The 26,842-nt window shown below is 38.5% G+C and overlaps 1 protein-coding gene across 5 annotated transcripts in view; it reads left to right on the top strand.

Moving 5' to 3' along the window:
- CATSPERE (catsper channel auxiliary subunit epsilon) overlaps positions 1 to 26,842 on the top strand; it is a 150,294-nt gene that overhangs the window by 99,639 nt on the left and 23,813 nt on the right. For 4 of the 5 annotated variants that reach the window (XM_070474396.1, XM_070474395.1, XM_070474397.1 and 1 more), the window contains 8 exons: positions 3,017 to 3,459; positions 5,993 to 6,051; positions 8,876 to 8,951; positions 13,243 to 13,295; positions 15,791 to 15,841; positions 16,259 to 16,292; positions 16,362 to 16,441; positions 26,662 to 26,761. In XM_070474396.1, the coding sequence (XP_070330497.1) occupies positions 3,017 to 3,459; positions 5,993 to 6,051; positions 8,876 to 8,951; positions 13,243 to 13,295; positions 15,791 to 15,841; positions 16,259 to 16,292; positions 16,362 to 16,441; positions 26,662 to 26,761 (896 nt within the window). The remainder of the gene's footprint in view (positions 1 to 3,016; positions 3,460 to 5,992; positions 6,052 to 8,875; positions 8,952 to 13,242; positions 13,296 to 15,790; positions 15,842 to 16,258; positions 16,293 to 16,361; positions 16,442 to 26,661; positions 26,762 to 26,842) is intronic. The other variant, XM_070474398.1, reaches the window with a different exon arrangement.

A 26,842-nucleotide genomic window follows, 5' to 3' on the forward strand; every position in this document is an offset into this window, starting at 1 on the left:
CAGTGGTTAAGAATCTGCCGTGCAATGCGGGGACACAGGTTCGATCCCTGGTTGGGAAACTGGGGTCCCACATGCTGTGGAGCAACTGAACCCATGCACCACACCTAGAGACTCCACGCACTGCAACTGGGGAGTCCGTGCACCGCAATGGAAGACCCTGTGTGATTCAGTGAAACCCCATGTGCAACTAAGACCCGAGGCAGCCAAATAAATCCTAAAATAAAATGTTTAAATATTTTAAAAAACAGTTTAACATTATAATTCTTATGTTTCAATCTTTTATTCATCTATATTATTGTATTTGGTATAAGTTAGAAACCTAATTTTATTTCTTATTTTTCCTCTGAAACCTGGTATTGCCTTCAGATCAGTCTTCTATTAAGCAAAGCTTGCCCCACAGATCTGAAATACCAATTTTAGTATGTATTTATTCCTCATGTTAAGTGAGTTCAGTTTTAGGCTATTCCCTCCCACTCATCTGTCTTCACAAGATCTATCTTGTTTTGATTACTGCAGCTTTAATCACCTAACACACTAAGTGTGTGTGTTTAGTCAACAAGTGTGTGTGTCCGACTCTTTATGACAGTATGAACTGTAGCCCACCCAGTCTCCTCTGTTTATGAGATTTCTCAAGCAAGAATCTGGAGTGGGTTGCCATTTCCTTCTCCAGGGGATCTTTCCTACCCAGGGGTTGAATTCACATCCTTTGCATTGGCAGATGGATTCTTTACCACTAAGCCACCAGGAAAGCCCCTAACACACTATGTAATTTACTTATTTTATGTTTATTGGTTGCCTTCCCCAAAGTAATGTAAGCTACAAAGGAAAAAAATCTTTTAGTTTTTTACTAATGTGTCCTCCCAACTATCTAGAGTGGTGTGTAGCTATAGTTGAGCATTCAATAAATATGTAATGAATAGATGACTGCATATTTGCCATATCTTCCCAATCAGGAATGTTATATGTCTTCATTATTTTTGTTTTCTTTAATTGGTCTATTAAATTCTTTCATCTCTTCTTCAGTCAATTTTAGATGTTTGTATTTATTGGCAAAGACTTCACATTTTAATGTTTTTCTTACATATCTGTATTTGTATTCTCTTGCTCATTAATAATATTGTTTATGTCCCTACTTGCTGGTTTGCAAGATATTTATTATTTTTAGAGGTTTTTTTTTTGGTTTTGTTTTCCTTTCCTTTGAAAAGAACTGTTTTATTTATCAACTCTATATCCTTTTTTATCTAATTCCTTAATTTCTGCTTTTATCATTAATGATTCTTTTATATAGAGTGCTATATAAAAGTTATGCAAACTTTTATATACAGTGTTATTATTCTCATCATTTTAAAAAATAATTTCTAATTTTCATCTTAACTTCATGTTTAATCCAAAATTCACTTAATAGTGTTTTAGGGAGCAGTGGGAAAATGGGAGTATGTTGACACTGTTACTATAATCTTCTGATCCTAAAAAACAGCATTTCTGATTTGAGTTTGATTAGAATATAATTTATGGCAATTTGTGAAAATATCATTTAATTATTTAGATTCCAAATGTAAGGTGCAAAAGCACAAAACACTCTGAATCTCCCTAACCCTTTTATTCACCTTTCTCCTTTCAACTAGTCCTTTCTAAGTGTTGTTTTTGACAGTATAATCCTGGGAGCTATACACAGTGTCGTATCTGAAAAGAAAGCTATGAAACCAACTAGACCACCTGTTCATTTTATAGATATGGTTATAGAACCAAAGAGGTTAAGAAATGTACTCTTTATGAATGTCTATAACTTAGTTATAATACTCTATTAAGAGGAGAAAGTTGATTATTATTTATAGAGTGAACCTGAAAAGGTGCTAGCTCCTTCACTACCACCTTTTCTTCATCCCAACTGCATTAGCCTACTACTGCTGCTGGGCTTCCTAAGGTGGCTCAGTGGTAAAAAGAATCTGCCTGTGAATTCAGGAGACGCTGGAGACACAGGTTCACTCCATGGGCCAGGAAGATCCCCTGAAGGAGGAAGTAACAACCCACTCCGGTATTCTTGCCTGGAAAATTCCATGGACAGAGGAGCCTAGCAAGCTAAAGTCCATGGGGTCACAAACAGGTGGACATAACTAAGCAACTGAGCATGCACACACTATGGCTGCCATAAAAAATATCACAGACCAGGTGGCTTAAACAATAGAAATTTATTTTTTCACAATTCTGGAGGCTAGAAGTTCAAGATCAAGATGTCATCAAGGTTGGTTTCTGACTGGCTTAGAGACAGTGCCCACCTTCTCACTGTGTCCTCACATAGCCTTTTTTCTTTGTGCCGGCAGAGAGAGAAAGAGATCTCTGGTATATCTTCCTCCCCTGATAAAAACATCAGTCATATTGGATTAGGGCCCCATCCTTCTGACCTCATTTAACCTCAATTACCTCGTTAGAGCCTCTACATTCAAATACAGTCACAATGAGAGTTAGGGCTTCAACACAGGCATTTTGAGGGGACATAATTCGGTCCATATCACAATACTTCCTAATAATACCATTCCTGTCATACTCATCCTCATTTTTATTTCATGCACTAACTCAAGCTCTTTCTTGTATGTTAATGTGATTATAAAGGTCATACAGTGAAGGCAAGAAGAAAGGTATGCAGAAAAACAAAATGCTCTGCTATGAAGTGGGAGAGCAGCTCTCAAACATTATGTAAAGTTATCGGTTTGTGTCTGCACACCTTGATTTTCTCAAAGTATATAAATATCATTATGAAAGAAATTATTTTGGTTAATAGTGCACTTAAGTAGGGGCTTCCCTGGTGGCTCAGGTGGTAAAGAATCTACCTGCAATGTGGGAGACCCCGGGTTCGATCCCTGGGTTGAGAAGATCCCCTGGAGGAGGGAATGGCTACCCATGCCAACATTCTTGCCTGGAGAATCCCATGGACAGAGTAGCCTGGCGGGCTACAGTCCATGTCAGTATGGATTTATGTTAACTTAGAGTAACAAAAACTCTTCTCTTTTTTTTCCAGATTATTATGGAAATATTGTGGTAAAAATGGAAAACAATGTAATGTTTTATTTCAAGCTTAAAGTCAAAGATGCAATAAAGCTACATTTATGGACAAATAGCACAGTAAAATCATTAGTTTGCTTTAAACCATCTGGTAGTATGTATCTCCTATATGTTTTTGAAAATGGCAAAATATATCCAGAAGATTATCCCTTAAAACTGGAAGCACAAAGTATAACTTTCAAGACAAAAGAAAAGTGCCCCTACATGGCATTTCATAATGATATTGTTCATTTTTCTTACCTTTTGGACAAGGGACAAAACCTGTCAGTTTGGGCTCAAATAGTCTATCCAGAAAATATTGGTCTATATATCATTGTAGAATCATATGGCCCCAAAATATTAGAAATGAAAAATAAGATTCACTATGAAATTGCCTCAGGATATTGCAGTAAAACCATGGTAAGTTAATATTTTTAAATTCTTTGATTTTAATAAATGTAAAATTATAATATTAACATTTAAAAAAAAACAAATGCCTCTTCAAGTTTAGCTTTGAAATATTGAGAAATATGTATGTTTTTAATGAATAATGATATGATAACTCATTAACTTCTGAGTAACAATTTTTATTTTCAATATCCAGTGCCTCTTTGCCACTTAAAAGCACATTCCTATTGAACTCTTTTATTGTCAATTGTATTTTTCACTTCCCTTTAAAATAAAAATAGTATGTGACTGTTTTGTGAAGTTCTATCTGCTATCGAAAAAGCAAGAGAGTTCCATAAAAACATCTATTTCTGCTTTAATGACTATGCCAAAGCCTTTGACTGTGTGGATCACAATAAACTGTGGACAATTCTGAGAGATATGGGCATACCAGACCACCTGACCTGCCTCCTGAGAAACCTATATGCAGGTCAGGAAGCAACACTTAGAACTAGATGTGGAACAACAGACTGCTTCCATTTCACAAAAGATAACATTAAACTTTTTAAATCTAATTATATCCAAGAAAATTCTTGTAAAATAATGTTTATGATTATATATGAAGAAAAATGTGGCATACAGAAGAATACAGGTGCAAATCTGACAATTAGTTCCTTTCTTTGAACATGAAACTAGATTTTTTTTTCCCATTTTTTGCTCTGTATTTTTTTAACTTTTTATTGGAGTACATTCAATTAACAATGTTGTGATAGTTTCAGGTAGACAGCAAAGGGGCTCAGTCATACATATACATGCATCCATTCTCCCCCAAATTCCCCTCCCATGCAGGCTGTCACATAACACTGAGCAGAGTTCCCTGTGCTATATACAGTAGGACCCTGTTAGTTATTCATTTTATATATAGCAGTGTGTACATGTACATCCCAAACTCCCTAATAATCCGTTTTCCCCATTCTTCCCCTCTGGCAACCATAAGTTCATTCTCTAAGTCTGTGAGTCTCTTTCTGTTTTGTAAATAAGTTCATTTATATCATTTCTTTTTAGATTCTGCATATAAGGGATGTCATATGATATTTTTCCTCCTCTGTCAGATTTACTTCACTCAGCATGACAATCTCTAGGTCCATCCTTGTTGCTGCAAATGGCATTACTTCATTCTTCTCATGGCTGAGTAATATTCCATTGCATATATGTACCACATCTTCTTTATCTATTCCTCTGTTGATGGAAATTTAAGTTGCTTCCATGTCTCGACTATTGTAAATAGTGCTGCAGTTAACATTAGAATGAATGTATTCTTTCAGACCATGTTTTTCTCCAGGTATATGCCCGGGGTAGGATTGCAGGGTCATCTGGTAGCTCTATTTTTAATTTTTTAAGGAACCTTCACACTGTTCTCTGTAGTGGCTATACCAATTTACATTCCTACCAACAATGAGGGTTCTCTTCTCTCTATACCTTCTCCAGCATTTATTGTGGATTTTTTGATGATAGCCATTTTGACTGGTGTGAGGCAACATCTCGTTGAAGTGAAGCTAGATTTATTTTTAGTGTGATTACTTTCATAGCCTCAACTTTATCATCAAAGATTGCATATTTTATGTCATTTAACTTAGTATCCAGCATACAAGTAAATAAACTTTGTTTAAGAGATAAGATTTTTCACTAAGGTTTTTAAAATATTTATTTGGCTGCACCAGGTCTTAGTTGCAGCGTGTGAGATCTACTAGTTGCAGGGATCAAACCCAGGCCCCCTGCATTAGGTGTGCAAAGTCTTAGCCACTGGACCACCAGAGAAGCCCCTCACTAAGACTGTTTTACAGACACAAAGTCTGTTATCACAACAGATTAACCAGAACCAAACGACCTCTCTGAAGATATATATATATATATATATGACAAAGAACTATGTAGAAATTATAGCTTCCATACTTCAAAAATGTGAAATTTATAATTTTATGCCTTTGTCATCATATATGTTCTATAAATAGCTTTACCCTGAGATGATAGTAACAACATAGGATACTGAAAACTGAGATGAAACATGGTTCAGCGGGAAGAAAATATGCAAAAGGCAAACGGACATTTTAAAAACTTACTCAAAAGCAACAGAGGAAAGATCAAGCAAATAACTCTCCATAGTCTCAAAAACTATAGACAATATGATATCTGTAATCATTAAAAAACCTCAAAGAAGAATTTAAAAGGTCCAGAGACAGGTTATTATAAACCAGAAGAAAGTGAAAAGCTTTCTATGCTGATACAAATGAAAAATAAAAGAATATTCCAACAACAAAAATTAAATGAGGAGAGAGAAACAATGTAAATAAAAGAGCTACGATAATATAAAAAGTAAAATAAGGGAATATAACAAGGAAAATCGAATATCTACATAATTGGAGTTTCTGAGATAGACAACAAATTAGAAAAATGCTAAATATTCTTTTTCTTACCTAGAGAAAGATTTAAATCTGTCTTGAAAGTATCCATTGTCCCCATTCCCAATTTTCCTGCGTTACATAAACTTTTTTATTTTCTTTTTCAGACAATAACATTTTCTCAGAATATAAATTATGAGGCAGTAGATGATTATTTCAAGTTGCAGTAAGTATGACTTTTAAAAGAGTCTATTCAATATTAAATATGCTATTCAGGTTATTGATTTGTACATATTGTTTTATTTAAATGGCCTCATATCCTTTTAAATATCCAGATTTCAAATTCTTTTAGATATCTCAAAAGATGCAAGATTAGTATTCTATAGAAAAAACGTAAAATACTCCTTTAGTTTAATGGAAACATAACCCATCTGAAGGTGCTATTCATCCAACTGAAGGTACAAAAAAAACAGGCAATTTCTTATTTCAATGTTTTTGAGCACCTTTTATCATTCATTCCCATCCCAAAGTCTTTACATACTATGCTTAAGCAAAAACTAGAACTCTAATCCTCAAATATCTTTAATTATGACTAGAGTCAGATAAATTTCTGAATCTTGGAATAAGGTAGCACCATTAAACACTTAATTCATTGAGGAAGGCAACCAACATGGTATTGTATTTTAAGGCATTAGGTTATCATTATGTCCTGATTGAATATATTTTCTGGAAAAGTAGCATTGTTCTAGGAAAAAGTCCATTTTTCTTTAGCTTGCAGCTACTCCACCTGAGTTTGCATGCCTGCTCCATGCCAGGCACTCTAGGTGTTCAGAACACATGGTGAACAAGAAATATGGAGTTACTGCTGTCATGAGATAAATCTCCAGTGGGAGAAGACAAGCAGCAAGTAATCAAATAAATAAACAGGATGGCCCGAAACAATTGTAAGTGCTATTAAGAAAATAAAGCAGAAAGAAGCAGTAGAATATCACCAGGAAGTATAGGAAGGAAATGCCACTTTAAACACAGTAGTCAAGAGAGGCTCAAAACACCCCTTTCCCTCTAACTCATCAATTTTTCTCTTGAGTTCCTTTGAGTATTTTTGGTTTTGTGGATATTTATTCAGAATTCTGTTGCTGTACAATACACATCAAATTGTCCAGGATTGTTGTTGTTTAGTCGCTAAGTGATGTCAAGACTCTTTTGCAACCACATGGACTGTAGCTCGCCAGGCTCCTCTATCCACAGGATTCCCCAGGCAAGAATACTGGAGTGGGTTGCCATTTCCTTCTCCAGGGAATCTTCCTAACCTAGGGATCGAACCTGCATCTCCGGCATTGACTGGCAGATTCTTTACCACTAAGTCACCAGGGAGGTTACTTTGGGTATTTTTTTGTGTGTGGATATTTACTCAGAATTCTGTTTCTTCACAACACACATCAAATTGTCCAGGATACTTTAGGTCAGTCAGGACTTGAGAAAAAAAAATACCAAAAACCTTGAAATTGGTGCAAAAAAAATCTACCTATAAGTAAAATTATGTAGAAAATTGAAGATGTAATATCTACTTCAGTGTCCTTTTTACAGATCTATACTATACTACTGAATAGACCAAATCAAATATTCTATCAAATTGGGAGAGAAAGTCATAACTGACATAATTATAAGATGCTTCCTGATTTCAAAGGTGTTAGAAATAAAAATGCATCTTACAGTTGATGAAATATTGTATCAGTTCAGTTCAGTCCCTCAGTCATGTCCGACTCTTTGCAACCCCATGAACTGCAGCACTCCAGGCTTCCCTATCCATCACCAACTCCCAGAATCTGCTCAAACTCATTCGGTGATGAGTTCATCAATTCGATGATGCCATCCAACCATCTCATCCGCTGTCATCCCCTTCTTTTCCTGCCTTCAGTCTTTCCCAGCATCAGGGTCTTTTCCAGTTAGTCAGTTCTTCACATCATGTGGCCAAAGTATTGGAGCTTCAGCTTCAGATGATATATTGTATAGTGATTTAAAAAATAGAAAAATGTGCTATTTGTATCCTCACTTATTTAGCATATTTTATATATATATGAGAAATAGGAAAATACAATGAATACTGAAAGAAAAAGAACATTTGTTTGTGGTTAGTTTGTGTTTGCTTTTTCCCAGTTTTTTCAATAAGTAAAAACCTTAGCAGGGGCAGGAAACAAATAATACTTTCAAAACTTTTCTTGAGTTTTCTTGTAATTTTTGAGACCTCCTATTTTGCCTGAGCAGAAATGATCCATGTGCATTTCCTAATCTACAAAGGCATGATGTCTGATCTCCCTTTTGCTTCCAGTCAGATCATATTGTGCAGCATAATGAGGTTCAGAAAACTAATTTCAGTAACTTAGTATCTATTGTTCCAAAGGCATTATCAATGGGGGGAAATCTGTAGAGGCTGGAAAAGGAATCTATGCAATGGCTTGTTATTGTGGTTTAGTCACCCAGTCGTGTCTGCTTCTTACAGCCCCATGGACTGTAGCCCACCAGGCTCCTCCGTCTATGGGACTTCCCAGGCAAGAATACTGGAGTGGGTTGCCATTTCCATCTCCAGGAGATGGATCTTCATACCCAGGGATCAATACCACGTCTCCTGAGTCTCTTGCATTGGCAGGCAGATTCTTTACCACTGAGCCACCAGGGAAGCTATGGCTGTGAAATACCATCAGGAAACAGGCAACAATGTTAGCAGCAAAATCCCATCCTCAGGAGACTAAGGGTGTTAATGAAACACAAGGGCTGAAATGCTGATGGAAGTTCATTTTTATTTCCCATTATGCTGACTTATGCTGGCCAAAATATGGGATACCATGAAATGAAAAAGACTTTAGGATATGACCACAATGCACCTTAGCAGAAGCAGCAAGCGGTCACCACCACCACTAGGCCTCTAGGATTCCTCAGTGGGGGGTTCAATCACATCTTGAAAATGGGACTTTCATATGTTCTACACAAAGCAGACTCATGGCTCCCTCCCTTGGGATTCTACGGTCATTTGTATGTGTTGTTTCTCCTAGATATGAGAACACAGGTCTTCTGCTTGTCCACGTGAGACCCAGTGAACTTGCAAAAACATGTCCAATATCCCAAAAGGTAAGTAACAGAGTAGAAGATCAAAAAATCTTCAATAAGACACAGGTGGTAAACTAAATAATACATATTAACTCCATTCAATACCACTCCCCCTAACATGTAGCAACATGCTGTAATATTTCACTGTAGAGACAGCATTATTTTACTTTGGAAAGAGAAGATTAGATTACTTACTGCCTTCCATGAATTTACATCAGAATATAAACATGCATAAAGATGTAAACTTAATTTTAAAATGTATTTACATATTTATATAAATAAAACTGTGTAGAGGAAAACTGAAATTAATGAGAACAGCCAAATTTGGATATGGTTTGTCAGCGAAGACTGCTAGTCATGTCCGTATTGATGCTGCATTTATTTATTTTAAAAAATGGACCATTTCTTCGTTTAAAAAATTTTATTGCATGCCTACCATGTTTATGTGTTTCAGCCTGTGTGCTAAGTAATGGGAATTACCAAGATGGAAAGAGTCCTTTCCAAAGGGGAAAGCATAAACTAGTATAAGAGAATGTGAAATATGCAATTATCAAATAGCCCAGAGGAAAGAGTGAGGAATTTTGTTTGGGAGGGGAAAAGTGAAAAGAAGATACATGAAATGACTGTTGAGGGGTAAGTAGAAGTTGAGCAGGAAGATGCAAAGGGAATTCAAGAAAGAGGCATACACAAAAGCACAGCAGTGTTATGTCGCAGCGGGGTGTTCAGATAACCACCCACTACCACCTCCTTTGAGTGTTTGTTCCCCGCTGAGGGATGACTCCTCTCTTTATTCTTTCTCATTCCAACTAATAATCAATAAACATATATTGAGCACCCGCTACATACCAGGCAGAGCACAATGGGGCATACCCACATGAAGAATTCAAAGTTAAATGAGACATAGGCCCTGCTCTTCAGGACCTCGACACCAAGAGCCTGTTCCTATCAGGGCAAGATTCCAAGAATTTAGAGGGAACCTTGAACTAAGATCCATCCTTGAGCATGACTGAAGCACATTGCTTCCCCAGGAAATGCATACTGACCATTCCTCCTGTTTACTGACCATGCTGCCTACCCAGCTTAATCTGCTGAAGAGGCAAAAACCTGCCACCTAGCAAGTTCCTGCCCCAGCCTCGGTCTGCCTTCTCTATCTTTCAGTTCAGTTCAGTTCAGTTCAGTCGCTCAGTCGTGTCTGACTCTTTGCAACCCCATGAATCGCAGCATGCCAGGCCTCCCTGTCCACCACCAACTCCCGGAGTTTACTCGAACTCATGCCCATCGAGTCAGTGATGCCATCCAGCCATCTCATCCTCTTTCATCTCATCCTTGTCCCCTTCTCCTCCTGCCCCCAACCCCTCCCAGCATCAGGGTCTTTTCCAATGAGTCAACTCTTCGCGTGAGGTGGCCAAAGTATTGGAGTTTCAGCTTCAGCATCATTCCTTCCAATGAACACCCAGGACTGATCTCCTTTAGGATGGACTGGTTGGATCTCCTTGCTCTCTATCTTTAGCTCCACTTTTTTCCATATAAGTTGCCTCCCTGAAGCACCATGATTTCCTCCATCTCTTTCCCTGTCTAATTTAGAGATATGCCCCCTCTCCTGCCCAGCCCAGGCATTACAAAACATATTAATCTAGAGTGAAAGTGTTAGTCACTAAGTCATGTCTGACTCTTTGCAACCCCATGGACTGTAGCCCACCAGGCTCCTCTGTCCATGGAATTCTCCAGGCAAGAATACTGGAGTAGGTAACCATTCCTTTCTCCAGGGGATCCTCCCGACCCAAGGATTGAACCTGGGTCTCCTGCATTTCAGGTGGATTCTTTACTGCCTGAGCCACCAGGGAAGCCCAATGTTAATGTAAGTGAAAGTGAAAGTCTAGTCACTCAGTCGTGTCCGACTCTTTGCGACCCCGTGGACTGTAGCATGCCAGGATCCTCCATCCATGGGATTTTCCAGGCAAGAGTACTGGAGTAGGTTGCCATTTCCTTCTCCAGAGGATCTTCCTGATGCAGGGATCAAACCCAGGTCTCCCACATTGTAGGCAGATGCTTTACTGTCTAACCAGAGTTCAAATGCACGCTCTACCACCTATTGACTTCAAGAAGCTCCTAAGCACTCTGAGTCTTGGCTGCCTCGTTCATAAAGGGGGCAATGTAATATCCATTTCATAGTATTTATCTACTTTGTTGAGAGTATTAAATGAGATAATTTATGTAAATTCCCAGAATAGTACTTGTCACAGAGTAATTACCTAATATTACTGGTTTCTTCCTTGGCACACCCCAAGACATGGACCATTCAAATCTAACCACCATCTGTGCCCATTTCAGGTAGTTTGTATTGACCTACCCACTGAAATAGAATGGAGAATATGCCATATAGTAGAAGATGCTGGAATATGCCAGAGTCTTTTAGGCGATAGGAACATGTGGCAAGAAAACACATACCAGGCAGAGCCCAGTGGGGCATACCCACATGAACAATTCAAAGTTAACTGGATTAACTAGCTAGCCAAGAAAATAAAACTAGTCCACAACTGCAAGGTATGCTCTAAACCACAGGGACCCCTTTTTGTGCTCCCATCCCCACTGGTAAGCAAGTCATCAGTCTCCCAGAGAAGTATTATAGACAGAGGGCCCACAGACTTCTTCTCTAGTTGGATGAAGTTAGGCCCTTGATAAACCTGCTGGACCAAATGGCTCATGGGGTGAGCCATTTGAACATAAGCCTGCCATCTTTGTCACTGAGTCCTCATAGCCTGCAGCAGAGCAGCAAATAGAACCGGCAGCTCCAACAAGGCTACGTCTCAGTTTTTTAACCATCCACCAAGAACCAGAATGCAGTGAGGCCACCCCAGTAAGCCAGGTCCCAGAAGGACATAATAGTTCCTTCCAAAGTGAAATTTCCCAGGGAGAGATGACTACACCGACTAATATGTTGTCTTCCAACATTTCTATGTTGAAAGCCTTTAGAATTCCTGTCTCAGTTCAGCTGTTCTGTCCAGTTAAAGGGGAATATGCTGGGTCTGATCTAAGCTAAGCGAGGAAGAGTTCTGTCCTGTACTTAAGAGAATGATAAAGAAATATTTCTTAATAAAGAAACTCAATACACTCATCATTCTCATTTGGGCTATACGTCAGACTTTCTCTATTAGATGACCAGTCCCAGGGAAGATGTCTTAGTCCTCCAGCAGTGGGCACCTACACAACAGGCTTATTCATGCTTCCCACATCCTGCACCCATGCTCTTGTTGAAGAGCCACCTCCAGGTCAACTCATATTTCTAATCTTAGTCATGATTGTTAATTCTGAGGTTAGGGATGACTTTAGTGAACTAAGACCCAGAAAAGAAGAGATGTTACAAATAAGATCATCAAGTAATAGTGTGTTGTAACTATGAAAAACTTGAGGACCTCAGCCAACCATGTACCTTATATGCGTAATTTAGTAAAGATAAAGGGCAGACCCATGTTTCTAAATACATTTGATGGGAAAAGATTTAGTGATGATAGACAGCAAGGACTGTGGGTAGTGTTTCTGAGAGAACAAATCAGGTCCTATGGGTGAGATCAGGTGGTTCAAGGAATAAAATCCATAAACTCCTGCTGTGAAGCATGCCTTTCTAATGAAGCCAGAAAGGGTTTGGTTTAGCAGGTGCAACTCTCTAAATCCATCAAGCTTGACTGGACATCATTCTGTAACCCTACCCTCCTGATTCCTAAAGGTTTTTTTTTTTTTTAGATTTGCCTTGTGAAAATATGCAATATATAGGGCATGTTTATAATAGATGGCAAGTGTCTAGATCCCACTTGCAAAGCCTGCAGTCGAGGATGGGAAGATGGGCAAGGTATACAGCAGTGAGTAAGGTGTCCTGAAGTCAAGTAGAAATAGAAGTTGCTTATCCAAGCTGAGGAAGAACAAGGACTCCAGTTCTAAAAAGAAGTCAAATTCATAGTTAAATGTATTACAGAAACCTTCCAGGTGAGTCAGGTGCAAGCTGGAACCACAGAGTTGATAGTCATGTGTGTGTGTGTGTGTGATGCTAGTGAAAAATGACATCAGATTAGTTCTCTGATATAGAAGTAAGAAAGCAGAGACCTGACCTTTGAGCTTGTGAGCCCCAAGGGTGAAAGAAAGCAAAGAAAGAAAAAAAAAGCTATCAAAGGAGGAAAACGACACAGAGCAGAATAGCCAAACTCTACATTTAAAGGGTTATTTCAGATCTAAAATGTAATTGTTTTTAGCTGTGGTAATATTTTAGACTATGTGATTTAGAACCACTAAACTCATCACCTAAATTACTTTACTTTAGGTGTTCCAAATATCTGTTGGCTGTGATGCTAGTAAATTCATTGCTGTTAAAGGGCAAGTATATTTGCACTTGACTTGTCTTACTCTTTATGTTTTAAAACAAATGTTGAATTAAATGTAATTACTAGTTATTAGCCTAATGACCGACATGTCCGTATGAAATCCATAATAAATTGACAATTTGTTCAAACCAGACTTGTTTTAACTTTTTGCCAAGTCAAATATTACATTTTAATCAGAATAAAAGAGAAAAAGATTTAACCTCTTTCTCTATTATCAGCATTTTTCTCTGTCTTCCCTTTTCATAAGCCAGTTTCCATCTTTTGCATTACTTCTCTCAGCTCTTCAGTGTACAACTCATTTCCAGAGAAATGAGAGGAAGAAACACTTAGCCTCTGTTGTCCATCCTACTCAAACCAGTTATAATTCCATTTCTATCAGAGAACTGCTTATAATCACATGAGAGAAGCCTATTTTCTGCACCTTTTTCCATGGATGAAAGCAAGTCACTTCATAAATAGATTCAAATATTTTCCCACGAGAAAGTTTTTTAAAGCAAACCTAACAGAACCGCCAGTGTTTCCTCCAGAGAACCCCAAGATGTGACTTTTATTGATTTTACTGTGGTTCACAGTGAAGCACACTGGAACTTGTGTCATCCACAGTTCTTTCTTCTACATGGGAGAGAATAAAGGTCAGCGTACACAAAAATTAAGCAGCTGAGGTTTTGTTTTTTTTTTTCATGTTCATGATAGCATTATTTATTTATTTTTCATTTATTTGTATTAGCTGGAGGCTAATTACTTTACAATATTGTAGTGGTTTTTGTCATACATTGACATGAATCAGCCATGGATTTACATGTATTCCCTGAGTTTGGAATGTAAAACGGAGACAGAAATGTATTGCGATTCCTTTCCTGTGGTTATGGTGAGGGTGGAGTGACACTGACACTTATCTAAATCTATTTATAAAGTGATATGTTCTCATCCAAAACAAAAGTCTATTCATCTGTCATTCTAATAATCTTTTGAGTACTGAATTGTCATAATTAGTTGCCAGATAGATAATTAAATATTCTCATCTCCTTTAGCAAGGAATTTGCATTTCCCATAAACCCTTTTCCAGAACACACAAAAGCTAACTGATTATAAAGCCTAAAGCATCTCGTTTCTGGGATGGTCTACATCCTTCTCTTCAGAGTATAATCTAAGGAGCAGCACTGACATCACCTGGGAACTTACTAGAAATGCAGAACCTCAGATTTCGCTTCATATCTGCTGAGTCAGAATCTCTATTGTAACAAAATTTCCAAGATTAGTAGGGGCATTAAAATTTGAGAATAACTGCTCTAGGCAATATATAGATATAATTATATATATATATATATATATATATATATATAAAAGTCACTCAGTCATGTCCAACTCTGCGACCCCATAGACTATAGCCTACCAGGCTTCTCTGTCCATTGGATTTTCCAGGCAAGGGTACTGGAGTGGGTTGTCATTTTCTTCTCCAGGGGATCTTTCTGACCCAGGGATCAAACCCAGGTCTCCCACATTGCAGGCAGACACTTAACCATCTGAACTACCAGGGAAGCCCACTCTAAGCAACAGGTTGCAAAAATCAATTCCCAGTACCCCTGCATGCAGTATCACTACATGAAGATCTCCTTCTTCAGTGAGATGCAAAGCAACTTGAATCCATCTATTTCTGGGAAGGTTTAGTGAGCTATTGTCAGACTAGGTTGCTCATCAGAATCACCTGGAGAGCATGTCAGAAAACACAGATTTCAGGTCCTTTTCCAGATCTCGTAGTCAATGACCGACTGTTCTGGACCTCTAAAAATGACCTTAATTTCTTGAATTCAGGTTGTGGTGGGCCTAAATTTTCACAGTCCACAAAGGAGAGCTCCAAGGCCCATGATCCTTCTGGCAGGAGAGGTGTTAATGAAAGAGGGCATCTTTGGGGATCAAATTTGAGTTCAGGATGGGAGGTGGTCCCAGGCTTTCATTTTCTATATAAAATAAACACAATGGTGACCAGGGTTCCTTCTGAGTTACACTGGAAGCAGTCAGCAAAAATGATCAAATGAATAATTTAACTTACTAAAAACTCTTATCATTTCATAGACCTTGATAGCCTTATGTCTGCATAAACCCTAACTAGAAATTATGTGAATCATTAAAATAGGTCCTTACCTGTACAGCTGAGGCTCTAGTAGCAGTTAGAACTGTGTTTTTAAAAATTATGAAAAATAAAACAGTCCAAAGAAATTTGTCTTACTTTGATAGATTTTCCACAAATTTTTCACATGTATCAAACATAAGAGGTAAATCAGTATATTTCTAATTCTGGTACCTTCAGAAACATTTGTGAAAATAGAAATGCTAGGCCCACAAACCAATCCTAGAGATTCTAATTCAATAAGTGATGCTTCTGTGATACTTTCAAGTTTAAAAGTCACTGAGTGAAACAAGTAAATGTTTGTGCTAATAAATAAGGAATGATGATATTACAACTTCATTGTATTTTATTTCTTGTAGATTTACTAAAAAGGAATGTCTTCAGCATGATTTTTTTTACATCATTGAACAGTAAGCAATATTTTCTAATGTAAGCATTGACTTGTATATTAATGTACTATCAATAATTTATGATTAGTTTGTATTTATTCCTATTAGTACCAGTCTTTTCTGATATATGCATTTATTGCTATAAATTTACCTCTAGCCACTGATTTTGCTGCGTCTCTCAAATTTTGATAAGTTGTGTTTTCATTTTCATTTAGATGAGCGTATTTTTTAAACTTCTCTTGAGAGTTCATCGTTGATCCAAGTGTTATTTAGAAGTGTTATTTAGAAACCTCCACATATTTTAGGAGTATTTTGTAATTATGGTCATCTGTTTGACTTTTTTGTGATACCTCCTTACCTAGGCAAAGTAATGGTTTAAATTTTTTAAGCTTGAGAAGAGGAAAGATTCTAAGTAACAAAAAAAAATTTTTTTTACAGGTCATATCTGAGGGATCGACCATCTAAACCATTGGTAAGAAAACTGTAATTCTGTCAATCAGCCAAATATAGAAAATAACTAAAGCATTTTTTACTTTTCCAGAGAGTAAAATATAATTGGGACAAATACGGCTGCCCATTGAGAGTTGATTTCAGAGAAAAATTTCGCCCTTTGGTTCAACTGTAAGTATATTCTCACTAAAAATTTTAACTTACTATTGAAAGTTTCAAAATTATGAAAAGAAGCCTAATTAATCATGCATTTAATAATAAATATGTTTGAGCACCCAACGTATGCAGCACTGGGTTCTCAGTGCTAGTTATACAAAATTGGATGACCTGTGGTCCATGCATGAGGGAGGTTACAATTTAGAAGCTGAGGCATAAGTGGGTAAGAGGGTTAAAACTCTTCTCAGGGATGCAGACAGAACCTAACCCTTGCTTTATCCTCTCTAAACCTCTCTCAACCTACAGCACCCCTCCCCATCAGGAACTCAGTTCAGTTCAGTTCAGTCACTCAGTCGTGTCCGACTCTTTGCGACCCCATGAATCGCAGCACGCCAGGCCTCCCTGTCCATCACTAACTCCCGGAGTTTACTCAAACTAATGTCCAGCGAGTCAGTGATGCCATCCAGCCATCTCATCCTCTGCCATCCCCTCCTCCTCCTGCCCCCAATCCCTCCCAGCATCATGGTCTTTTCCAATGAGTCAACTCTTCGCATGAGGTGGCCAAAGAGTTTCAGCTTCAGCATCAGTCCATCCAATGAACACCCAGGACTGATCTCCTTTAGGATGGACTAGTTGGATCTCCTTGCAGTCCAAGGGACTTTCAAGAATCTTCTCCAAAACCAGAGTTCAAAAGCATCAATTATTCGGCACTCAACTTTCTTCACAGTCCAACTCTCACATCCATACATGACCGCTGGAAAAACCATAGCCTTGACTAGATGGACCTTTGTTGGCAAAGTAATGTCTCTGCTTTTTAATATGCTATCTAGGTTGGTCATAGCTTTCCTTCCAAGGACTAAGCATCTTTTAATTTCATGGCTGCAGTCAACATCTGCAGTGATTTTGGAACCCCAAAAAATAAAGTCTGACACTGTTTCCACTGTTTCCCCATCTATTTCCCATGAAGTGATGGGACCAGATGCCATGATCTTAGTTTTATGAATGTTGAGTTTTAAGCCAACCTTTTCACTCTCCCCTTTCATTTTCATCAAGAGGTTTATTAGTTCCTCTTCACTTTCTGCCATAAGGGTGGTGTCATCTGCATATTTGACGTTATTGATAGTTCTCCCGCCAATCTTGATTCCAGTTTGTGCTTCTTCCAGCCCAGTGTTTCTCATGATATACTCTGCATATATGTTAAATAAGCAGGGTGACAATATACAGCCTTGAGGTACTCCTTTTCCTATTTGAAACCAGTCTGTTGTTCCATGTCCAGTTCTAACTGTTGCTTCCTGACCTGCATACAGGTTTCTCAAGAGGCAGGTCAGGTGGTCTGGTATTCGCATCTCTCGAAGAATTTTCCACAGTTTATTGTGATCCACACAGTCAAAAGCTTTGGCATAGTCAATAAAGCAGAAATAGATGTTTTTCTGGAACTCTCTTGCTTTTTCGATGATCCAGCAGATGATCCCCCTTAATGTTCTCTCCCAGATACATGCACTCTTCAGCTCAGTTCAGTTCAGTCACTCAGTCATGTCTGATTCTTTGCGACACCATGGACCGCAGCATGCCAGGCTTCCCTGCCTATCACCAACTCCCGGAGTTTACCCAAACTCATGTCCATTGAGTCGGTGAGGCCACCGAGCCATCTCATCCTCTCTCATCCCCTTCTCCTCCTGCCTTCAATCTTTACCAGCATCAGGGTCTTTTCCAACGAGTCAACTCTTTGCATCAGGTGGCCAAAGTATTGGAGTTTCAGCTTCAGCATCAGTCCTTCCAAAGAAAACCTCAGGACTGATCTCCTTTAGGATGGACTGGTTGGATCTCTGTGCAACCAGTCCCTCCAAGCGACTCTCAAGTGTCTTCTCCAATACCACAGTTCAAAAGCATCAATTCTTTGGCACTCAACTTTCTTTATAGTTCAACTCTCACATCCATACATGACTACTGGAAAAACCATAGCCTTGACTAGACTGATCTTTGTTGGCAAAGTAATGTCTCTGCTTTTTAATATGCTGTCTAGGTTGATCATAACTTTCCTTCCAAGGAGTAAGCATCTTTTAATTTCATGGCTGCAATCACCATCTGCAGTGATTTTGGAGCCCCAAAAAATAAAGTCTGACACTGCTTCCACTGTTTCCCCATCTATTTCCCATGAAGTGATGGGACTGGATGCAATGATCTTAGTTTTCTGAATGTTGAGCTTTAAGCCAACCTTTTCACTCTCCTCTTTCACTTTCATCAAGAGGCTTTTAGTTCCTCTTCACTTTCTGCCATGAGGGTGGTGTCATCTGTATATCTGAAGTTATTGATATTTCTCTCAGCAATCTTGATTCCAGCTTGTGCTTCATCCAGCCCAGAGTTTCTCATGATGTACTCTGCATATAAGTTGAATAAGTAGGGTGACAATATATAGCCTTGAAGTTCTCCTTTTCCTATTTGGAACAAGTCTCAAATCATCTCAAATTATCATTATTAAACACCTGTTGTTGTTCCGCCACTTAGTCATGTCTGATTCTTTGTGATCCCATGGACATATGCCATGGAAGCATGCCCCATGGAAACACGCCAGGTTTCCCTGTCCCTCACCATCTCCCAGAGTTTGCCAAAGTTCATGTCCAAAGTTCATGTTTAATCGGTGATTAAACATCTAATTTACACCAATTACTGTTAGGCACCGGGAACTCAAAGATGGGTAAGACAGGATTTCAGCTCTCAAGAATCTGATAAATTAGATATGAACTGATATGCTAAATGGAACAATAGAAAGGATTAGTATGGATTGTTGGTCCTGAAAAGAAAAGAATCCAGCTCAGCTACGGAAGGGAGAGGGGCTCTAGGAAGTGTTCCCAGAACATTAGAGCTGAGTCACTGAGGCTTAAAGGATAATATTTAGCTGAAGGCAGGGGAGGAAAGGAGAAGTGGGGAAGGTAACAGGGAATTCCACTGAGTAAGCCTTTCAAACAGAAGTGATAGAGGAAGAAATTTCATAGTTCAAGTGGTATAATGTTACTGGAGCACAAATTGAGTCCTTATGTGTCAGGAGAAAAGGCTGAGAAACTAGCTAGGTAGAGTCCAGACCATGGAAGGCTTTCTAGCCATTCTTTTATTTTTCCCCCCAAAAAACTTATTTAACCAAAGGAAAATTGCTTCACCATATGTATTTACCTTTGCCGTCGGTGTACATGTGTGTCCCCTCCCTCTTTAACTTCCCTCCTTAACTTCCCCTTCTCACACCTCTAGGTGGTTACAGAGCCCCAGTTTGAGTTCCTGAGTCATACTGCAAATTCTCATTGGCTATCTGTTTTACACATGGTATCATATGCTTCCATGTTACTCTCTCATTCGTCCCACCCTCTCCTCCCTCCCTGTTGCCCATGTCCATAAATGTCTGTTCTCTATGTCTGCATCTCCATTGTTGCCCTGTAAATAGGTTCATTGGTACCATCTTTCTAGATTCCCTATACATGTGTTAATAAATGATATTTGTTTTTCTCTTTCTGACTTAGTTCACTCTGTATAATAAGCTCTAGGTTCATCCATCTCATTAGAACCGACTCAAATGCATTCCCTTTTATGGTTTCTAGCCATTCTTATTGTAGAGTGTCATGATTAAATATTTGCTGTCTCTGAGAGATGTGTAGAAGATTTCGGGGAAACAAGTCTAAGGAAGGAGACCAGGTAGTAAACTGTATTAGTAATACAGGGAGAAAAAAAAAAAATGATTGAGACCGCAAAAAAGACAAAGAAGAAGGATCACTTATGAGAAAATCAGTGATGATAACAGGCAGGGCTTGATAGCTGATAGATGAGAGTGATGAGGGAAAGAGAATAAGGAAGGTGAATAAGTCGAAGCTGGTATCAGTCAGAAGAGATCTTCCACAAACTTCTACGGCTATTATCTATGCGTCTTCAAGCATCTGTATCCATTAACTCTGTCTTCCTATCACCATAGATAAAGTATATGTGTATCTAAGGCCTCCATTTGTGAACTGGATCCCTGCCCCCTTTCCTAATTAAGATCACTGTTTCTGAAATTTTCCCTTTTCTCTTGAATCATCAACTTTACCCTACTAGATCATCACACAAATATGCAGTTCTTCCCCTCACTGAAACCAAAACCAAAACAAAAACCCTCTTTGTCTCCACTACTCCTCTAGCTACTATACTCGTTGTCATCGACTCTCCCAAATCTCTCTCAGTCCGGCTCTTACTCCCACCCCTCCACTGACATTGCCAGCCAGCGTGGCCAGCGGCCTCCGTGTTGCTAACTCAATGGTCAGTTCTCAGGTCTCATCTTACTCAATCTCGTTAACAAGAACTAACACAGTTGATCATTTCCTCCTACTTAAAATATCTTCCTTATTGGGATTCCAGGATGTCATGTTTTCCTACTTTTCCTGTTACCTCACCGGTAGCTCTTCCTTAATTTCTTAGTTTATTATTTTCTCCATGACTTTTTTTTTTAACTTTTTACTTTGTATTGGGGTATAGCCAATTAACAAACAATGATAGTTTGATAACAAACTTGATAGTTTCAGGTGAAGAGCAAAGGGACTCAGCCATACATATACATGTATCCATTCTCCTATCCAGGCTGTCACATAACATTAAGCAGAGTTCCATGTGCTATACAGTAGGTCCTTGTTGGTTATCCATTTTAAAATATAGCAGTGTATACATGTCCATCTCAAACTCCCTAACTATCCCTTTCCCTTATCTTTTTACCCAGTAACCATAAGTTCATTCTCTAAGTCTGTGAATCTCTTTGTTTTGTAAGTTCGTTTTTATCATTTCTTTTTAGATTCCTATATAAGGGATGTCATACAGTATTTCTCCTTCTCTGTCTGACTTACTTCACCCAGTATGACAATCTCTAGGTCCATTCATGTTGCTTCAAATGGCATTATTTCACTCTTTTTAATGGCTGAGTAATATCTCATTGCATATATGTACCGCACCTTTTTTATCTAATACTCTATCAAAGGACGTTTAGGTTGCTTCCATGCCCTGGCTATTGCAAACAGTGCTGCAATGAATATTGGGTTGCAGGTGTCCTTTCAGAACATTATTTTCTCCAGATATATGCTCAGGAGTGGGATTGCAGGGTCATATGGTAGCTCTATTTTTAGTTTTTTAGGGATTCTCCAAACTGTTCTCCATAGTGACTGTACCAATTTACATTCCCACCAACAGTGTAGGAAGGTTCCCTTCTCTCTACACTCTCCAGCATTTATTGTTTGTAGATATTTTGAGGATTACCATTCTGAACTGTGTGAGGGAAATACTTAATTGTAGTTTTTATTTGTATTTCTCTAATAATTAGCAATGTTGAGCATCTTTTCATGTACCTCTTGTCCATTTGCATGTCTGTCTTCTTTGGAGAAATGTCTTTAGATCTTCCATTTTTTAATTGCTTTTTTTTTTTAATATTGAGCTGCATGGACTGTGTATGTTTTGAATAATCCCTCTTTGGTCACTTCATTTGCAAATTTCATTTTCTTCCTTTCTGTGGATTATCTTTTCATTTTGTCTGTGGTTTCTTTTGCTGTGCAAAAGCTTTTAAGTTTAATTAGGCCCCATTTGTTTATTTTTATTTCCATTACTCTAGGAAGTGAACCAAAAAAAGAGATCTTTGCTGTGATTTATGTCAGAGAATGTTCTCCTTATGTTTTCCTTTAACAGTGTTATACTATCTGGTCTTATATTTAGGTCTATAGTATATCTTGAGTTTATTTTTATGTAGGGTGTTAGAGAATGTTCTGATTTCATTATATTACTTGTAGCTGTCTAGTTTTCTCAGCACTACTTATTGAAGAGATGGTCTCTTCTCTCTTGTATACTACTGCCTTTGTCATAGATTAATTAACCATAGGGTGAAATAGTTTATTTCTGGGTTTCTATCCTGTTTCACTGATCTATATTTCTGTTTTTGTGTCAGTATCATACTGTCTTGATTACTGTAGCTTTGTAGTATAGTCTGAAGTCAGGGAGTTCAATTCCTCCAGCTGTGTTCTTTCTCAAGATTGCTTTGGCTGTTCAGGAGCTTTTGTATTTCCATATAAATTGTAAAAATTTTTGTTCTGATTCTGTAAAAAATGCTATCAGTAACTTGATAGATATTATATTGAATCTGCAGATTGCCTTGGGTAGTATAGTCATTTTGACAACATTGATTATTCCAATATTGAACATGATATTGCTCTCCATCTGTTTGTGTCATCTTTGATTTCTTTCACCAGTGTCTTACAGTTTTTAGAGGTCTTTTGCCTCCTTAGGTGGGTTTATTCCTAGGTACTTTATTCTTTTTGATGCAATGGCAGTTTTTAAAAATCTGCACTAAATGACATCATAAACAAAATAAAAAAGACAAGTGGCTGAAATGTTTGTTTTTTATGTCTTTAAATACAGATTTTTAAGAATTGTGGTAAAATATGGCAAACATTTGGATGGATACCTTATGTAGTTAGACAACAGAATGCCAAATAACGGTTAAAATGAATGAGCTATGATGCTTGTAAGAGGGAATCAAATGATCAGCCATGAATTCCAGATTGGGTAGGGAAGGAAGAGAGATCAGGAGGGACCCACTGATGAGGAAAACAGATCAAGAGACTGGAAATTTCTGTGGATTTATCTCAAAACCTAATATCGAGTGGGAAAAAAAGTCACCAAAAGATACTTACAGTATAATATCATGTATGTACATTTTCAAACCCATAAATCAATAATATACATGATTTATGGACACATTTGTATATAATTAAAGAATACAACCTGGATGGAAATGATAAGTAATAATTTTCACATTATTCTCCGTATATTTGAAATACCTAATTAAAATAAAATAAGCACCTGAGCAAGGTCCATGAAGAAAGCTGGGGAAACAGGATCAAAGGCTCAGGTGGCAAAGTTCAAAGGGTAATTGATTCTTCGAGACTGTGGGTGCACGTGTGCTCAATTGCTCAGTCATGTCCAACCCTTTGCGACCCTATACTGTAGCCCACCAGCTTCCTCTGTCCATGGAATTTTCCAGGCAAGAATGCTGGAGCAAGTTGCGTTTCCTCCTCCAGGGGATCTTTCCAACCCAGGGATTGAAACTGAGTCTTGCGTCTCCTGCATTGGCAGGCACAGTCTTCACTGCTGTGCCATCTGGCAAGCCCGTGAGGCTCGGAGGAAGAAGTAAAAATGACTGGTTTGGAGACAGGAATGTAGAAGTTGAGAGAGGTCATGTCTGATGGCCCCAATTTACTTATATGCAGTAGAAAGGAGGGTCATCTGTAAACTCAGAGAAGGAAGGGGTTGAGGAGGGGACTTCAGGAGAGTGTCAAAGGTCACTGAGGTAAAATGAAAAGGTGCTGGCTAAGGGCCTGTAAAAAGATTACTGGACAACAGCAAAGGTACAACTGAGCTAAGATACCATGAGTGGGTCCAATCCTCACACACGCTGAACTTCCCAAGTGTCACATACACAGCTGAAGAAGGCATAGGTAGCATCCAAGGTTTAGGTTAGACGTTAGATGCAAGGGGAAGAATAACTGAGTGTATCCAGGGTGCTGGTGGGAGACAGCGGGTCAGATAATCAACCATGAGACTGGGCTGAGTGGGAGAGGAAGAGCAGCTAGAAAGGAACTTTTATGCAGCAGAGAAGCAGAGGGGAATAAGGGGAATGGAGGTCACGGGGCAGGTGAGAGGCTGTGAAAGATGGAAGAGGTTGGGGTCAGAAAGTGGCCTTTTAGAACAGCACTACTTTGGACTACTGCGGCAGTACTTTTGTATCTCTGCAACAAGGAATCACTTGATAAAACCTGTTGACTCCAATTCTCCTAAGATAATCAACCAAATAGTTGAGGTTAAGTACAGTGGGATGGGCTTCCCAGGTGACTCAGTGGTAAAGAATCCATCTGCCAATTCAGGAGACCTGAGTTTGATCCCTGGGTGGGCAAGATCCCCTGGAGAAGGAAATAGAAACCCACTCCAGTATTCTTGACTGGGAAATCCCATGGACAGAGCAGCCCAGCAGGCTACAGTCCATGGGGCAGCAAAAGTCAGACACAACTTAGTGACTAAACAGCTACAGAGGGACGGTCAGATCAGTAAGCCTCAGTGTCCAGTTCAGCTGGATTATAGCAATACATAGTTAATAACCCAGTATTCAATTAGGTATTTACCAGAAGCAAATTTGGGTGCTAATTAAGCCTTGAGATAGGGGTGGTCACTAGGAAATTAGCATGTAGTCTAGATCTCTAGATTATAATAAATGCCTTACCTTTGTAGAAAACGGTTTAGGAACAGTGTTGGGCAGAATTTTACAGATAATATAACAGATTCACTATCAAATACTAACAAGAATAAAGCAAGTCTTAGAAGTATGATTCAGCTGGGAATATGTCATCCCAGCTGCCTCTTTGCTATCAATTCCCATGACAACCCATCCCAAACTAGAATTTGGTGCTACAGAAGCAACCCAGAGGGAACAGAGGGACATAACTGCTCTACTATGATGCAGGAAGTTCAACAGCAGATATTAGGGAGTTTTAGGGCTACTCAAGATTTATTTAATCAGATACGGTAAGACACACAGACATGGAAATGACTGTCATGAAGGAAGAAGTTTATTATAAATAACAATCCCAAGAAACAGGAGGCACAGCACATCATGTAGGGCCTCATGGGGAAGCACCAGGACCTGTCAGGAGAGAAGGAGTGAGGGGAAAACAGAGGTAAGAACCTCAACTGTGTTTTCTGTAGGAAGGAATGGAGAGACAGGGCAAGCAGGTTAGAATTGGCTATTTTGAGTAATTTCAGTGGGCTCTGAGCACAAGTACTGTCTAGTTGTCTAGTACCTCGTCTTGGGGTGATTAAAGGAGGTGAATGGGGAGTGGGCCAGTGTGACAACTCATAAAGGAGGTGGGTTCTGGCTGGGCTACAGACTATGGGGCTGCCAGAGTTGGACAGCTATGGAAGGACAGTCACATCTGAGATCAGTTAGCCTCAGTGTCCAGGGTTCTGGATTGGTTGGTTTACCATCTCTAGGAATTAACCCTGGGAAGGGCAGTCCCTCCAAGTTCAGCAAGTCCCCAGATACTAAGCACCACTTTACAGAAAGTAAAAGACATGATTAATATAATGAGCTATCTGGAGCGACCACACAGGATTGTAAACATATGTCTAATGGATCAATAGAGAGCTCTCTCCTTCCCAATTCCAAAAGTGGAACTGCCATAGTGGAGAAATTACAAATTGTAGGGAAGAGTTACAAAATGTAGTAACATTCATGAGTCTCTCAGGTTTAATTAGTATTATATATCACATTAACAAACTTTAATGAAAATAAGCCATGCTCACATGGGCAAGTATTTTTGCCTGGTATTCTCAATGAAATGAATAGAACATTGAAGAGCATTATAAACCCAGAGAGCATGGGTTATGCAATTCATTGTTATTGCCACTAGATGACACTGTAGCTTCTTGCTTTTCATGAGTGTCAAGTGATGCCTGCTCAAGAGTTAAGATCTTTTTTATTTAAATAAATCATGTGTTTTTTTTGGTAGAAATGTAAGCATTTTTAATTATAAAAAGGCAAACATTAAAAAAGATAATATTCATGATTAAAATTGAATATCAAAGGAATGGTGGGGGTGGAGGAACAGGAAATATGATTTTATGATTTTTTATTGTTCCTGGGCTTCCCTGATAGCTCAGTAGATAAAGAATCCACCTGCAATGCAGGAGACCCCGATTTAATTCCTGGGTTGGGAATATCCGCTGGAGAAGCGATTGACTACCCACTCCAGTATTCTTGGGCTTCCCTTGTAACTCAATTTGTAAAGAATCTGCCTGCAATGTGGGAGACCTGGGTTCAATCTCTGGGTTGGTAAGATCCCCTGGCGAAGGGAAAGGCTACCCACTCCAGTATTCTGGCCTGCAGACTTGCAAAGAGTCAGACATGACTGAGCGACTTTCACTTTCACTCACCTCATCAATATATGGTTGCAACTGTTTTAAAAAGTAAAAAATTTCTGCTTCATTACTATTAGTTTTATTTTGAGAACTGAAGGAAGCCTACACAGTAGGTACTTTATAGATAAGAAAATTGAGGCTTCAAGAGTTTAAGTAATTTCTGCAGGGTTCACAAAGCCTAGTGATAAAGACAGGATTTAACCCTAAGTACATCTATCTTAAATTCTGGAGCTCTTAACTCTTCTACACTGAATTGTTATTTTGTGTTTCAGATACAATGACAATGGTTATGTTGAAGATGTTGAAGTAAATTTCATAGTATGGGAAATACATGGCAGGGATGACTATAGCTTTAATAATACTATGAAGAAGGTATGACATTTTTGGATTTAAATAGAATTTAGCATACAATTAGACAAGTCTTTCTATTTTAAATCGATGTATAAGTTATCT

This window comes from Odocoileus virginianus, chromosome 11, assembly GCF_023699985.2.
Source record: "Odocoileus virginianus isolate 20LAN1187 ecotype Illinois chromosome 11, Ovbor_1.2, whole genome shotgun sequence".
Classification (NCBI taxonomy): domain Eukaryota; kingdom Metazoa; phylum Chordata; class Mammalia; order Artiodactyla; family Cervidae; genus Odocoileus; species Odocoileus virginianus.